Raw genomic sequence first — 15,185 nt, 5'->3', positions numbered from 1 at the left:
CCAGTGTTCATATACCCTTTAAACTCTGCCATTTTGCCTCTTAGTGCGCCTGTTTGAGCCCACTCGCCCAGCTCCTGAGATCTTATTGGGAAGCTGCTGATTACCAGTTTCAGGTGTTTCTATCTGTTGGGAGACTGCCTTTCTCTGGCACTGGGCCACAACCAATTATTATTTTAGAGAGACAGTTAACAATCACCTGACCATGACCTGATGGTTGCCTGGCATGCCTGTTGTTGGGGGGAGGTCCTCTCCTGCCCTGTTCATCTCTGCCTGCCTAGCTACTGTAACACTGAGGGGTGAGAAAATCTTTAGATCCTGGTTTGAACAAACCAGCTGTAAAATACAATTTTGAAACAACTCAAAGCACAAAAATGCTAACAGTTGCTGAATCCAGATAGGTAGATGAATGTTCACTAAACTCTCTATTCTTCTACGTCTTTTAAAATTTTATAATAAACACTCAAAGAACACCAATTCTCAGGACATTCCAAACATACAAACCCCACCAAGAGAGAAACAGTATTAGGGGTGGTTGCTTAGCCAGGGCAGAGTATCTTTGTGGTGGGGACTGGAGGGAGTGTTTGGATGGGGGTGTTGAGAGGTGGGAGTGAGAACTTGGTGAGCTGGATTTAAGCTGGAGGTTGGGGAAAGCTTTCTGGGATTTCAACAGGGCTTGGCTGGGAAGCAAGAGTAACTTGATATATCATACCAGTTATTTATGGCACTGAAAAGTTTACAGAGTTCATTTATGGGGGAAAATACTGGTTAGGAGATACTCTCGAATTTTGTGCTAAATGAAACATATGGTCAGATTTTCCTGTGGGCAGAACGGGATGAGTGATGGGGCAGGAGGAGGCTCACAGCCCACTTAACTGAGCTTCCCATGAATCCAAAGGCATTCCCCTTTATGCTTTGACCATTTCTCTGATGGATGCTTGAGGGTAGGGTGGAGACCGGAATGTAAGGGGAGAGCAGATAGGAGATAAGGTTGGAAAAAGCTTCATGATAAACCAAGTCTTTAGTTGTGTGGGTACACTTTACAGACAGTCCCCAACTTACGACTGTTCATCTTAAGATTTTTCAACTTCACAATAGTGCCAAAGTGATACACATTCAATAGATATTATATTTCAAGTACCCATAAAACCATTCTGTTTTTTCACTTTTGGTACAGCATTTAATAAATGACATGAGATATTCAATACTTTATTATAAAATAGGCTTTGTGTTAGATGATTTTGCCCAACTGTAGGCTAATGAAAGTGTTCTGAGCACATTTAAGGTAGGTTACGCTAAGTTATAATGTGTGATAGGTTCGATGTATTAAATGCATTTTGATGTACACTATTTTCAATTTACAAAGGGTTTATTGGGATGTAACCCTATCATAAGAAGCATCTGTGATATGGTTTGGTTCTGTGTTCCCACCCAGATCTCATCTTGAATTGTAATTTCCACGTGTCGAGGAAGGAATCTGCAGGAGATGACTGGATCACGGGGGTGGTTTCCCTCCTGCTATTCTCCTGATAGTGAGTTCTCACAAGATCTGATGGTTTAAAAGTGTTTGGCAATTCCCTTTCACTCTCTCTCTCTTTCTCTCTCCTGCTGCCATGTAAGATGTGCCTTGCTTCCTCGTTGACTTCTGCTGTGATTGTAAGTTTCCTGAGGCCTCCCCAGCCATACTGAACTGTGAGTCAATGAAACCTCTTTCCTTTATAAATTACCCAGTCTCAGGTAGTATCTTTATAGCAGTGTGAAAACAGACTAATGCAAACTGTATTTGCCTTCACCTTCAATAAACAGAAGTATTGCTATACATTAGGAAAAGGCAGAAAACCAAAACTAATTTATGTATAACAACTCAGGAGGAGCAAGAATAGGTTAAGAATAGGTCAGGAAAACATGGAACATTCAGACTTACTTACAAGCAGAGAAAAAGTGTGATGTAATTTGCCTTAGGTTGCCACTTTGTCTATGAACTTTCCCTGATCATACTAACCCCAAAGCACTGTCTCTCTTATACACCAAGTTGTCAGCACAACTTGGGGCACATGGAAATTGTATTAGGCTGCTGGTAATAGAAAACCTGACTATAGCAGTATAGCAAAAATGTGAACTGGCTGTTCAAAAGCTGCTCAAACCTCCCTTCCTTTGCCTTTCTATTTTATAAGGGCTGAAATGAGAAAACACTCACCTTCTCAGATTCACTGGCAACTAGGTAGTGGTGGCCAAATGTTAGAGTTCTGGCCAATGAGATGTAGCAGATCTCTGGAGAGGGCTTCTTTTACTCTTCCCCAAAAGTTATGCCTTCAGACTGGGAGAACAAAATCCACATACTGAGGCCAGCAAGTCAGGAGGGCAAAAGAGCTTGGGACATTAACCGTGTCTTGGAGCTGCTACACTACAATGGATTATCTCAATTTCCTGTCATACCAGGATCCCTACTCCCGTTAAACCATGGCATCAGTTAAGAATTGTGTTTACCCATAAGTAACAGAATGCCTTACTTCTATGGGTTAAAACAAATGAGAAGTTTTATTGTCTCTTTCAATAAGAAGTCAGGGAATAGGAAGTTAAGGCCTGGTAGAGTGGCTTGATCATGTTGTCAGTGGTCCTTGCCCTCTGTATCTTCTTAGCTTTTCCCTTCTTAATGCGTTGGTTTCTTCCTTATGGTCACAAGATGGCTGCTGTACCTCCAGGCATCAGGTCTGCATTTCAGGCAAAAAGAAATATTATCTAAAGAGTTCAAACTGTGTCATATGGCCTCTCCTGGCTGCATGGTGGGTGGGGAAAAAATCAAGTAATTGGCTTTTCAATGTCTACAGTAGAGAAAATAATGTAGCTTGGTCACTCCACTCGACATCCATTCCCAATCACCTTCTCCCTTGCCTTCCTCTACTGTGTCACTAGTACTTTTTGATTTTTTTAAACACTGCCTTGTGAAGGAATTACTGCCTCACCAATTACACTAGAAACCTTGTGGATCCCTGACAGTGCCCAGAACTATGGACACTAAAATATTTTGAAATAACGAGCAGTAACTGCCTGGGGTTCTTATTTTCTGAAGTTTTGCAGTAACCTTTGCCAAGATATCGTTCTGTAACTAATAAAACAAGGCAAAGCAGCACCAGGTAAATGGCAAGAAAAACAGTGGCTGGATGGAGACTTGAAAGTCACAGTAGTAGGATAATGGATTCCATTTTTAAATTTGAAATTTTATTTTGAGGTAGAGACTCTTGGTTCTGGTGATGCTGTGCTAGTGAATTCAGACCAGTTCTCCCACTGAGCACAACTTATAAAGCTGAATGAAATATAATAACATCTTCTTGAAAGCATCAAAGACCTAATAAGAGAGTACGGAATTAGTGGGGTCAAAAGCTGAGAGTGATTCAGAATCTAGAGGGGTTGGTTTAGCTCTTGGGGCCAGTTTTTTTTTCTAGGGGCATTTCTTAATCTTGAGGAGGTAGCTGAGGTATGCTTTTAGGGGCATTTCTTAATCTTGAGGAGGAGGCTGAGCTATGCCTTTAGTACTCTGTGGGGCTAGGGGCAAAAGTCAGAGTCCAAGGACCATCAAGGGTTGGGACTTGATAAGCCCTGTGTTTTGACTTGGGATCCAGAAGGACTGCTCCATGTGAGTAAGGCTGAACCAGAAAATAAAGCAGCCCTCACACAGACCACAGTTATCTTGGTCATCCTGGAAAATCTCAAATGCTGAATTTGGATTAAGGTAATCCTGGAGCACTAGGTTCCCCTAGACACCTGGAAAAAGAAGTTGAAAATCCTCCCTGGAGAAAGATAACATCATTTTAGGCCTCAAATGACTGTAAGAAAACTTTTCAAAAGAAGGTTGGCGCAGTAAAAATCTACTAGATGGATAAGAAGTGAGGACTCCGTAAACAAGAACCAGCAGAAACGAAAGATCAGATCGGTCCCAAAGGGACTCAGAATTTTGGTGTCAGGAAATTTTATACAGTACGATTACAACGACAAGAAATGATCTATATAAAATAAAAAGCAAAAAAACAGCTAGAAAGAAATATACCAGCATTGTGTTGGTGGTATCTGAGAGCAGCAAACTGTGGTGTTTATCTTTTTCATTTTTATATTTTCCAAATTATTTTATATTTTTGAGACAGGATCTCACTTTGTCACCCAAGCTGGGGTGCAGTGGCATGATCACAGCTCACCGTGCCTTGACCTCTTGGGCTCAAGCAATCCTCTGGCCTCAGCCTCCTGAGTAGCTGAGACTACAGGTGCGCATCACCACGCCTGGCTAATTTTATTTTCATTTTTGTAGAGACAGGGTCTTAATTATGTTGCCCAAGCTAATCGCGAACTCCTGACCACAAGTGATCCACCCGCCTCAACCTCCCAAAGTGCTGAGATTACAGGTGTGAGCCACGGTGCCTGGCCTCCAAATTTTCTTTAATGACAATTTATACTGGAAGAAATACTTATGTAAACGAGAAAGCAACATAGGGTATAACCCAGAGCAGGGCTAGATTCGTAGGCATTCAGCTTCTACAGCTGTCCAGGGTCTTGTGCTCAGAAGGGCCTCATGCTTGGCTTAATGTTCTGCTATTGCTGTCTTGAAATTATTAATTTTTAAACAAGAAGCTTGATATAGTTTGGGTATTTGTCCCTGCCCAAATCTCACGTTGAAATGTAATCCCCAGTGTTGGAGGTGGGGCCTGGTGGGAGGTGTCTGGGTCGTGGGGGTGGATCCCTCATGGCTTGGTGCTGTCCTCGCAATAAAGAAAGTGTTCTTGCAAGATCTGGTTATTTACACGTGTGTCGCACTTCTCCACAACCCTCTCTTGCTCTTGCTTTTGCCATGTGACATGCTTGCTCCTACTTCACCTTCTAGCATGAATAAAAGCAGCCCTGAGGCCTCCCCCGAAGCCGAGCAGATGCTGGTGCCATGCTTGTACAGCCTGCAGAACCATGAGCCGATTCAATCTGTTTTCTTTATAAAGTACCCAGCCTCAGGTTTTGTTTTGTTTTGTTTTGTTTTGAGACAGGGTCTGGCTCTATTGCCTAGGCTGGAGTGCAGTGGCACGAACACAGCTCACTGCACCCTTGACCTCCTGGGCTCAAGCAACACTCTCACCTCAGCTCTGCAAGAAGCTGGGACTACAGGTGCATGCCACCACACCTGGCTAATTTTTATATTTTTTGTAGCGATGGGGTTTCTGCCATGTTGCCCAGGCTGGTCTCAAATACCTAAGCTCAGGTGATCTGCCCACCTCGGCCTCCCCATGTACTGGGATTACAGGCGTAAGCCACCATGTCTGGCCAGGTATTTCTTTATAGCAATGCAAGAATGGCCTAATACAAAGTCCCATATTTTCATTTTGCACTTGGCCCTCCAAAGTATGTAGCCAGTCCTGACCCAGAGGCAATAAAATCTTGATCGGTTCATTGCTCTGGTCATCAGCCTCTGGATTTGCTCTAGTTTCCCCACTTCTTACTGAAAGGCATCTAGTTTCTAAACTGGAGGGAGATATGAGGCCAGGCACTGTGGTGCAAACCTATAATCCCAGCGCTTTGGGAGGCCAAGGCTGGAGGACTGCTTGAGGCCAGGAGTTTGGGACCAGCCTGGCCATATATTGAGACCTATGTCTGCAAACAAAACAAAACAAAAATTATCTGGGTGTGGTGGTGCATGCCTGTAGTCCTAGCAAGGAGTTTGAGGCTGCAGTGAGCTATGATAGCACCACTGCACTCCAGCCTGGGCAACACAGCAAGACTGTCTTCAAAAAAATAAAATAAAATAAATTGAAGGGCCGGGAGCGGTAGCTCACGCCTGTAATCCCAGCACTTTGGGAGGCCGAGGTGGGTAGATCACGAGGTCACGAGATCGAGACCATCCTGGCCAACATGGTGAAATCACGTCTTTACTAAAAATACAAAGATTAGCTGGGCGTGGTGGTGCTCGCCTGTAGTCCCAGCTACTCCGGAGGCTAAGGCAGGAGAATCACTTGAACCCGGGAGGCGGAGGTTGCAGTGAGCCGAGATCACTCCACTGCACTCCAGCCTGGCGACAAAGTGAGACTCCGTTAGATAAATAAATAAATAAATAAATAAAGTGGCCAAATAGCTGCAGGGATGTTGGGGCATAGTAGAAAGAGCCCAGGATTAGGAGTCCGCAGACGGGATTCCAGTTCCGTCACTAGAAAGCTGTATCTCTAGCTTGCTGGAATTCATCCCTTCCAGCTCTCAAGGCATCGGAATCACATCTGTGAACAGGAAAGCTAGCATACCAGAGTCAGAATCAAGCAATAGTTATTTATCTAGTTCCCACCCTGTGCAAGGTACCAGGTGCTCTAAGATTCACTCCAATCCATGAGGTGTGTCTACTCTTTCACCGAGATTTGCCAGTCGTCTTTCAGGGTATTTTTCCTTGCTTTCTGGATTTGATGACTTGTCTGAAACTGAAGTTCTATCTGGAATGACTAGACCTCTTTCACTGCAGCGTCAGGAATCTCTTGCAAAGCAAGCATGGTGAACTTTCAAGACGCTGGGCCACTGGGGGAAAGGGTGCAATTAATAATCCCTACCACTTATTGAATGTATACCAAGTGCTAGGTTTTTTACTTACGTTCCCTTTTAATCCTTTGAAATGGCTTGACTCTACTCTTATTTGTGTTTTTCTGATAAAGAAACTAAGGATTAAAGATGTTAGGTAACTTGCAGCTAGAAAACGGTCTACCTCCAAAAGCAGCCTCTTGACAATTCCACTAGGACCAACACCAACACCACCGAGCCCTCGTTGCGGCCTCCTCAGCGCAGAATAGTCCACCAAGTCCACGTTTCCCTAGTCCCAAGGTCGGATGGCTGGGGAGGGTAGAGGATGCAACCGAAGGGCGCTAATGGAGAATTTTGCAGGGTCTGGGAGCAGAGCAGTCAACGCAGCCCTAAGCACTGAGTATGCTACAGTTTGGTAAAATCCACCCAAGCAGCTTTGGGATCCAAGGCTTGTACTGTATCCCCAACCAACACTAGGCAACGCCCCAAGTCCCCACACTTCCCACTCCGATAGGCGAAACTGCAAGAATCGGGAGGGGCGGCTGCCGCGTTTAGGCGCGAGGCACACACCATACCCTTCCGCAGCTTCCCACCTCCTCCAGACGCACGTGTTTAAAGAGTCCCTGCTCCAACCGGTCCCGCCCCACCTCCGCTCGGCCTCCAGCCCTGCCTGTACTGCTGGCTTCAAGTTTTCTCCGAGAGGCGAGCGTGCACAGCTGCAGTGGCGGCGGCGGCAGCGGACACCAAGCGCCCGGCGGCGCTTCGCCACCCACCTTTCCTTAGCCCCCGGCGCTGCAGTCTCCGCCCGCCGGGGAGGGCGCGCTCAGCGGAGCAGGAGTCGAGGGTGGGGCGCCGAGAGGAGGGAATCCCGGGTCGCACCGCTACAGTTCTCGCAGTGGCAGAGGCGGCGGCGGCGGCGGCAGCGGCAGCAGCAGGTGGAGCGAGCTACAGCGTTTGGCCTGAAACCCACTGCTACAGCAACCCGGGCGGGAGTTGGCCCGCTGGGTGGAGCCAGTGCTCGACCCCGTCCGACCCCCGGTTTCCGGGACACTTGGGTAGCGGAGGCCGGCTGGCCGGAGTCGCAGTTGGGGACGGGCGCGCCTCGGAGCGCACGGCTGCGCTGGAAGCCGCGTCTGGGGCGCAGGACCAACGGGACCTACCTCCTCCCGGCTACTTAAAGACCCCTTCTGTCCGGAAAAAGCGCTGCCGGCTCTGGGATTTGGGAGGAGCTCGGAGGCCGCTCGGGCACCTCGCTGGACACTATCCGTTTGCCTCCCAGTGGCGCGGGAGGGTCCGGAGCGGAGCGCTTGTCTCTGCTCTGCGGTTTAGTGAAGGAAAGCAGAGAGCTCTTCCTGGGGCGGACGGGACCTCCTCCCTCGGTCCTCCGTGGAGTCGTCGCATCGCTTGTGTTGGTCTCGAGGGCCTCACAGCTTGGCACTAATTTGCAGGTGTTCGCTGCTGATTTGGTTTCTTCTTCGATTTGCGGACGATTCCCGCCAGCGACACTCGACACACGTTTTCCTGTCTTCGCGGGAGGGCCGGGTCTGGGGTCGCCGGAGCCTGCGGGAATCCAGCGCTTATTCGCTGACCCTCGAGTCGCTCCGCTAGCTGTGCGCCCTCCGGGGCACTAGCCTGGAGAGGAGCGTGCAGACGCGGCTCCTTTGAGGGAGTGCGGTCCTCTAGGGAGGCATCGGGCTCCTAGGGACTTCTTGGCGTGTGTGGTGGGATTGGGGTCCGCCGGCCATGGCCTTCACTTTCGCTGCGTTCTGCTACATGCTGTCTCTAGTGCTGTGCGCTGCGCTCATCTTCTTCGCCATCTGGCACGTGAGTAACCCGCTTTGGTCTCTCTTCTTTCGCCCCAATTTCGCTAAATTTCCCCGATTTCACCTCACTTTTTCCACCTTGCGGGCGTGGGCGGACCGGAAGGTTGGACCTTTTGCCGCTCCTCTGTCCCGGGGCAGGAGGCAGTTCGCTGCATCCCGCCGGGCGCGCCTTCAGTGCCCTGGCTGGAGGCGGGGGGCCGCTGGTGCCCGGGTAGGACACCCTCTGCAGGGCCCGACCGGGCGTCCCGGGTCCCGGGCGCCGGGGAGTGGCGGCTACCACCACGTCTAACCCCTTCCTCTCCCGCCCCCTCCTCTCCTGCTGGCGGGAGGCGAAGGAGAAGCGCCGCTGTCGGTCCCGGCAATTAGTCAAGTAGCTATAATAACTAAACATTTAAAATGTCAGCATCTGTGGTGGGTTGCATTTAGACATAATTGGAGACAAAGTGGAAACACGATGGGAGCTCCTTGTAAGAGGTAGGGAGAAGCCGAGCCCACGGAAAGGAATGAGAGACCAGGCAATGGGGGTCGAAGTGGAAGGCGGTGGGGGAAAGGCGAGGAAGACAAGAGCAAGGAGGCGAGGAAGACTGGGGAAGGGCAGGCATCATTAAGGCCATGGAGGAAAGTCACGAAGAGAGACCGTGGAGAGCGACGACGGTGTCCTTCTCTTCCCTCTTGGCGTCTGAAGTCCGACTCCTGAAGACCCCCTGCAGGTGGCGAACCTCCGCTAGGCCCCCAGCGTCCCCAGCCCGCACAAGCTTCCTGTCACCCTTCCCGGGGCTACGCCAGGTGGAGGGCAGCCGTGGATCCCAGTTCTTTAGGTGTGGTTGGGAATAGAGGAGCGAAAGCTTCTGAATAGGGGAAGAGAAGTACTGAGAGAGCGCAGGAGTGCGTTCGCCGGTTCTCTCAAAGACTGTGCAACATTTAGCGAGTGCATGCAACTCTCAAGGCTTCCTTCTCTGAGGTTGTTTAAGCCCCCTATCCTCACCCTCAGAGGGCTGGTGGGAAGAATGGCCAAGGCCAAATGTTTAGAAGGAGCACCCCAGTGCACAATTTCCCACCTTTAACAGCCTTGCCCCGCGCAGCGTCTAGGTGACAGGGAAGGACCCTGAGACGAATTCCCGGAGGCATGGTTCTGGTGAGCATCACAGACTCTCATACAGTGGGGATGACCCAAAATGAAGACGTGGAGAAAATTGCAGGGTGGGTGAGGTGCCCTTGTTTTCTATAAGTGGTTTGCAGTGTGAGAGTTTGTCTTAAAATAGAACTAAGCAGCTAGAGCAGCTCCTGCTACAGGGCTCTGACAGAGAGGAGAGGGGAAACTCGGGGAGGAAGGTGGCTTCCGATCAGGTAACCTTAGGAAAGACCCTTGCTGGCTTCCTTCCACATCTCTAAAGTGAGAAAATTGACCTGGATAATCGCTAAGCTTTCCCCCATGTCTCAGATTGTGTAAATCCATGCATCAGTAGACTTAGGAATCTGGGGGTGACCGGGAATCCAAACATAGATATTTGGGGGATGATTTAAAAAATTCCGCTGTTTAGAAGTAATGGGATTTTAAACCCTCGCTTCTCTGCTCTGCAAGGCTGGGTCTAATCTATGGTAGAAAATTGAGGCTTGAAGTTGTTGACAGTTCTTAAGGGAAAAGGAAATTTACCTGATTTAGAATAGAAAGGAGTACAGATTAGGTCATGCCCAAGCAGTGCAGCAAACCTCTGCTAATGTGCTTTAAAGGAACTTTCTCAGCTTCTTTGCATTTGGGGAGTTACTTGCATTCTAGAAGGCCAACTACTTCCTTTTTTTCTGCAATACTTCATTTGCATTTCTGTTTTTGCCTTGGCCAGAGGGTGTCAGGTACCAGAGAGCTCCCTCAAACTCAAGTCTGGCTTGGAGTTCTCTGAATTGGTCCCTGAAGCAGAGCAAGTAACCAGAAAGAATAATTTTCTCTTATTCAGGGGAAGGTGATTAATAATTGAAGAACAGCTTAACTGAGTGGTTTGTGCAGCTGGTTGACATTTGAATGAAAATCAGGTGTTCCCTCATCCAGCATTGGCTCTGTCCTCCAGCTTCTCAATGCTCACCCCCTTATCTAGGGGTGGCTGACATGCAGTCAAATCCCAACTCAGGTTTTACCCAGATTCCTCGTGGAAGTGGCAAGATTCTTGTTTCTAATAATGAAAAGAATTTGTGCGTTTTGATTTCAAATTACAGTAATAATTTCATAGTCTCAGTCCCTCCTTTCCCAGTCTTTTCCTTCTCTATCTCTTTCCCTCTCTCCAAATCAAACAACCCAAACCCCACCACACTGATTTGGTTCCTGAACATTGAACTGGGAAACCAGAGACACCCTGGTTTCAGGACATGGTTTGTATGTCTGGGTGTTAGTTACATGGTAGTAATTATTTTGACCAAAATTGAAGAGACTTGGTTTTATGTTAGACTGTTTGCCTTCTTTCCAGCTTCTTATATTCCTTATGTACTTCTTGATCGGACAAGGCATATTGATTGTGTGGTATATATCAACACCCCCAAAAATGAATTGGGCACTTAACAACATATAGCAGTTAAAATGCCTGCCACGCTGCCATGCCTAGGCTATAAGATATGAAGATGGCATGCTTTTCTTATTGAATTGTACATACCGACTTAGGGGTAATGATGGTAGCTACTATGTATTGGGTGTCTGCTGTAGGACAAGTTTTAAGTGCTTTACAGATGATCTCTCAGTCCAATCGTTTTCCTTCCCTTTCTTCCCACCAGATATTTGGGAGCAAGGATGGATGTGGCCAGCCTTTCTTTCAAGTCTTGTTTTTTACTTTGAAAATTTATCTGCATTTGTTTTCAGTTGAAAATATTTCAAGTTACCCATTTATTTTATATCAGCTACTGTCTCTGAGTACATTTATCACATTTGGAAGAAGCAGAAGAAAACTGAGTTTTTTCTGTGGCTTTGCATACCCTCAGGCACCTAGCCTCTTACTGCCCAGGCAGCCCTTTAGTCTTCATAACGGACATTTCCCAGATGAGGAAACTGGATCAGAGAGATTACAAGGTTGCCTCAGGTTGCACAGATGGTATATATTGGAGCTGGTATGCATGGACTTGAGCTAGGTCTGTGAGACTCTTAAGCCTAAGCCCTTTCTTTAACTGTAGTCACTATTTTTGGATTCATAACTTAGATAATAATTTATATCCAAAGGATTACCTTTCTCTGTATAAATGAAATTTTAGATTTGGAATTTCTGATTGGGGTTACAATAGCAACAGCAACCAGACTCAAGACATGCTATATATCCTTTTTTAAAAGAGGAAAATTCTATTTATTTAAATTGGACTTTTGCTTATAAAATGATATAGGTTCATCGTCCAAAATTTTGAAAATACAGTGATTTGTAATTAAATACAATCATCAGTAATCTTATCCAGAAAAGATTATCTCTTGTGTATTTTAAAAAATTGCATATGGCCGGTCTCAGTGGCTCATGCTCATAATCCCAGCACTTTGGGAGGTTGAGGCAGGAGGATCACTGGAGCCTAGGAGTTTGACACCAGCCTAGGCAACATAGTGAGACCCCATTTCTAAGAAAAAAAATTGCATGTGGATGTTTAGAAGGAAAAAAAGTGTTCTAAAGGGTTTTTGATGTGAAGTGATGTGTATTTCCAGCCAGTATAAAATGAATGGTGTTTACTCACAAGAGCCTTCTCTGCTCCAGCTTGGTTAAGCCTGTTTGCAGCATGTCTCATTTATATAAACGCAGATGAAGCTATTCTTTGAAAAGATCAAAGATTCATTACTGAATTTCAGGTTTTTGGCTTTTGAAGTTTTTCTATTTGGAGTCACTGTGAGTTTTGACAATTTACAAATAAAATTAATTCCCAGTAAAATTCCCTAGAAAGATCTGATGCACCATCTCACCTTGAAATTTCTTTGGATTCACAGCAGCATTTGCTGTTTGAGGGTTTAAATGGCCGTGGACAGGGATGACATACATATGTGCTGAGAGGCAGTTTTGTTAGAGAAGATGTCTTCATGGTGGAGCCTTTTGCCAGTTCCACCTTGTCACAGACTCAGCCTCTGGAAATCTAGTAAACATCTCAGTTTCTCAGAGTACCCACCTGGAAACAAAAAATGGGTTTATGTGAAATGGTAGGATGCTTGGGGTTGACAATAAATAGCCTGTTTTTTTATGACCCTGCCTTGGCCTACTCAGATGAGGGTACTGCACTCACTGCCAGGTCTTACTTGGTCTCCACTTTTTGTTCTACTTATGATGCCCCTGTCCGTTCTGGCATCTCACTTTCAGGTGGGATGTCTGCAGCTCCAGCCTGCTCCATCCCCCTTTTATCTCCTCCCTCCATCACTGTCCATTGCCCACAGCTGAAGTGGAAGGAAGCTCCATGAGAGCAGGGATGTTTTCTACTTTACCATTGTTTCTCCAGAGCCCAGAACAGTGCCTGACAAATAGAGAGTGTTTGGTATAAATACTCGTAGGACAAATTCTTGTTTCCTTCTGGCTTGATGCATTTCCAGTTGACATAGTGGTATGTTTTGGCTATGTTCACACCCAAATCTCATCTTGAATTGTAGCTCTCATAATCTCTATGTGTTGTGGGAAGGATCTGGTGGGAGGTAATTGAATCATGGGGGATGGGTTTTTTTTTGTGCTGTTCTCATGATAGTGAATAAGTCTCATGAGATCTGATGGTTTTATAAAGGGCAGTTCTCCTGCACATGCTCTCTTGCTTGCCGCCATGTAAGACATGCCTTTGCTCCTTCACCTTCTGCCATGATCGTGAGGCCTCCTTACAGCCATGCTGAACTGTGAGTCCATTAAACTTCTTTTCTTTGTAAATTACTCAGTCTCGGGTATGTCTTTATTAGCAGTGGGAGAATATACTAATGGTAACTCGTTTCTGATTTGGCTTCTGGCTGCTTCTTAAGGACTACTTTCTAGGTAGTTTGGACAATGTGCATTTTCCCCCATGCCTTGGCACTTTGAAACTTTGGAAGCTAATTATTGCAAAGAAGACTGGCCATTGCCATGGGGTATGGGGCTCTTCTTGATGATAGTGGAGCTGGTTCTCTTTCAGAGGAACAGGTTGGGAAGAAGCACTGGCTGTCCCTGGAGAGAACACCTTCTGGAAAGCGTAGTGTCTGGGTTGATGCATGGCACCTTATCATTGTTTGCATTGCTTGCCGCTTTATCCTTGTTTGCATTGCAATAACTCCCCCCTGAAAAAGAAAGCTTACGTCATCATTGTGTTTCCACTGCAGTCATGTTAGAGAGGAGAGGAGAGAAGTGTGCAGAATTCACAGGTCACCTAAAAGAATCAGGCACCAGCCCCAATCCCAACTGTTTGGTGAGGTTTCAAGGCCTCACTGGGGTTGGATGTTAGAGACACTAAAGTAACTTGTCTTTGACTTTAGAGTTACTGAACAAACATTAAAGGCAGTGAATGTTGTGAGGCTCCTGACAGGCAATTGGAGCTCCCGCCTATACTAGCACTGAAGCTGTGCCTGGGCCCTTGCCTCACTCTAGCCCCTCTGGCTACCTGGTGCTTTTCCCTTCTGTATATCCACATGGCTCTGCGCCTTGCTCTCTGGACTTGTTTTCTGCTGTGGACCTCTGTCCCAGTAAGTCTGCAAACAGGTTCCTCTGGGGCCTCATTCTTCAGTAGCTGTGCTATCTGGATGGTGCCCTTGCCACCGTCATCTGACTCACTCCCATGGGCCCCTCTGCTGGGCACCACTGAGGACTTGGCTCCTGGTCACTGTCCTGTCCTTGCTGTCCTGCAAGGTGCTGGGTGTTGTTGGTTATCTGACCTCCCCTCTGGTGACCATTTCCATCTTTGTGGTCCCTGGGCCCCCTGACCTGCCCTGGACCTGCCTCTGCAGTGAGCTCCCTGTTCTCTACTCCCGCACTCTGCTGCCCCAGGGGCTCTTGGCCCTCCTTTGACTGTGGCTTTTCCTTCTTCCCTCAATGCATCGCTTCTCTAGGATTTACTTCCTCCTGTGTCATCACCCCTCATCATCCACCACTTAGCTCCTGCTGCTGCTCTCCACTGCGGCATCCTCTGTTTCCTGTCGCTCCTGTAGTGGATGCCTCATTCTCCCAGGAATCTACTCTCTTCTCTCTCTTCTCTCACCCCAGGTACCTGGGAGCTGCTGGGACCCAGGTGGAGGCATGGTTTGACCTTAGCTGGTCTCGGTATTGCCTCCTAACTCATCAGCAGGATGTGAGTCAGTTCCTTCATCTTCCACAACACTGTTCTAGATTGTTGTCATTTTCTCAGAGTCTCCTGAAGCTCCCCAAACTGCCCCCCACCCCCGACCACCTCTGAGCAGATGACTTTACTTCCAGCTCCCAGAGAAGATAGAGATGATCAGGCAGGGATGCCTCAGGATCCTGCCTCTCCCCAGACTTCTGATTAATGGTTTATCTTTCCTTCTCAGACTCAGAAGCAGCAGAGTCTCTCCCTCATCTGAGGCTACTTCCTCCGCTCCTAGTTATCTGTGGACATTGCTCCATCACTTTTCCCCACCTGTCTGTGTCTTCAGCCACTGCCCTTTGCAGGTCCACCCGTCCCCACGCCCTGGCAGATTCAAAGGCTGTGGTGCCTCTGAGCTGTAGACAAGCCTTTGGTCCCCAGACCCTCTAGATGCTGCTCAACCTCTCTTCCCTTGCAGAGCAGTTTTGTCTCACCACATCCTGCCTGCCATCACCTCTTTGGATTCTTACCTCAGACACTCAGAAACCACGGAGACTAATAAAACAAAGCCCTCTGCATCCACCACTCAGAATTGGCACGTGTCAGCATTTTGTTATTTGTGTATCT

The 15,185-nt window shown here is 47.4% G+C and overlaps 1 protein-coding gene across 1 annotated transcript in view; it reads left to right on the top strand.

The window, feature by feature from the left end:
- The first annotated feature begins 7,335 nt into the window (after positions 1-7,335).
- CNIH3 (cornichon family AMPA receptor auxiliary protein 3) overlaps positions 7,336-15,185 on the top strand; it is a 131,068-nt gene continuing 123,218 nt past the window's right edge. Inside the window, exon 1 of the mRNA XM_003275074.4 lies at positions 7,336-8,352. Coding sequence (XP_003275122.3) covers positions 8,272-8,352 — 81 coding nt within the window. The 5' untranslated portion in view covers positions 7,336-8,271. The remainder of the gene's footprint in view (positions 8,353-15,185) is intronic.

The sequence above is a fragment of the Nomascus leucogenys genome, chromosome 5 (genome assembly GCF_006542625.1).
Source record: "Nomascus leucogenys isolate Asia chromosome 5, Asia_NLE_v1, whole genome shotgun sequence".
Lineage (NCBI taxonomy): Eukaryota > Metazoa > Chordata > Mammalia > Primates > Hylobatidae > Nomascus > Nomascus leucogenys.
Note: the sequence above shows the minus strand (reverse complement) of the source record. Positions and strands in the feature narration are given on the sequence as shown.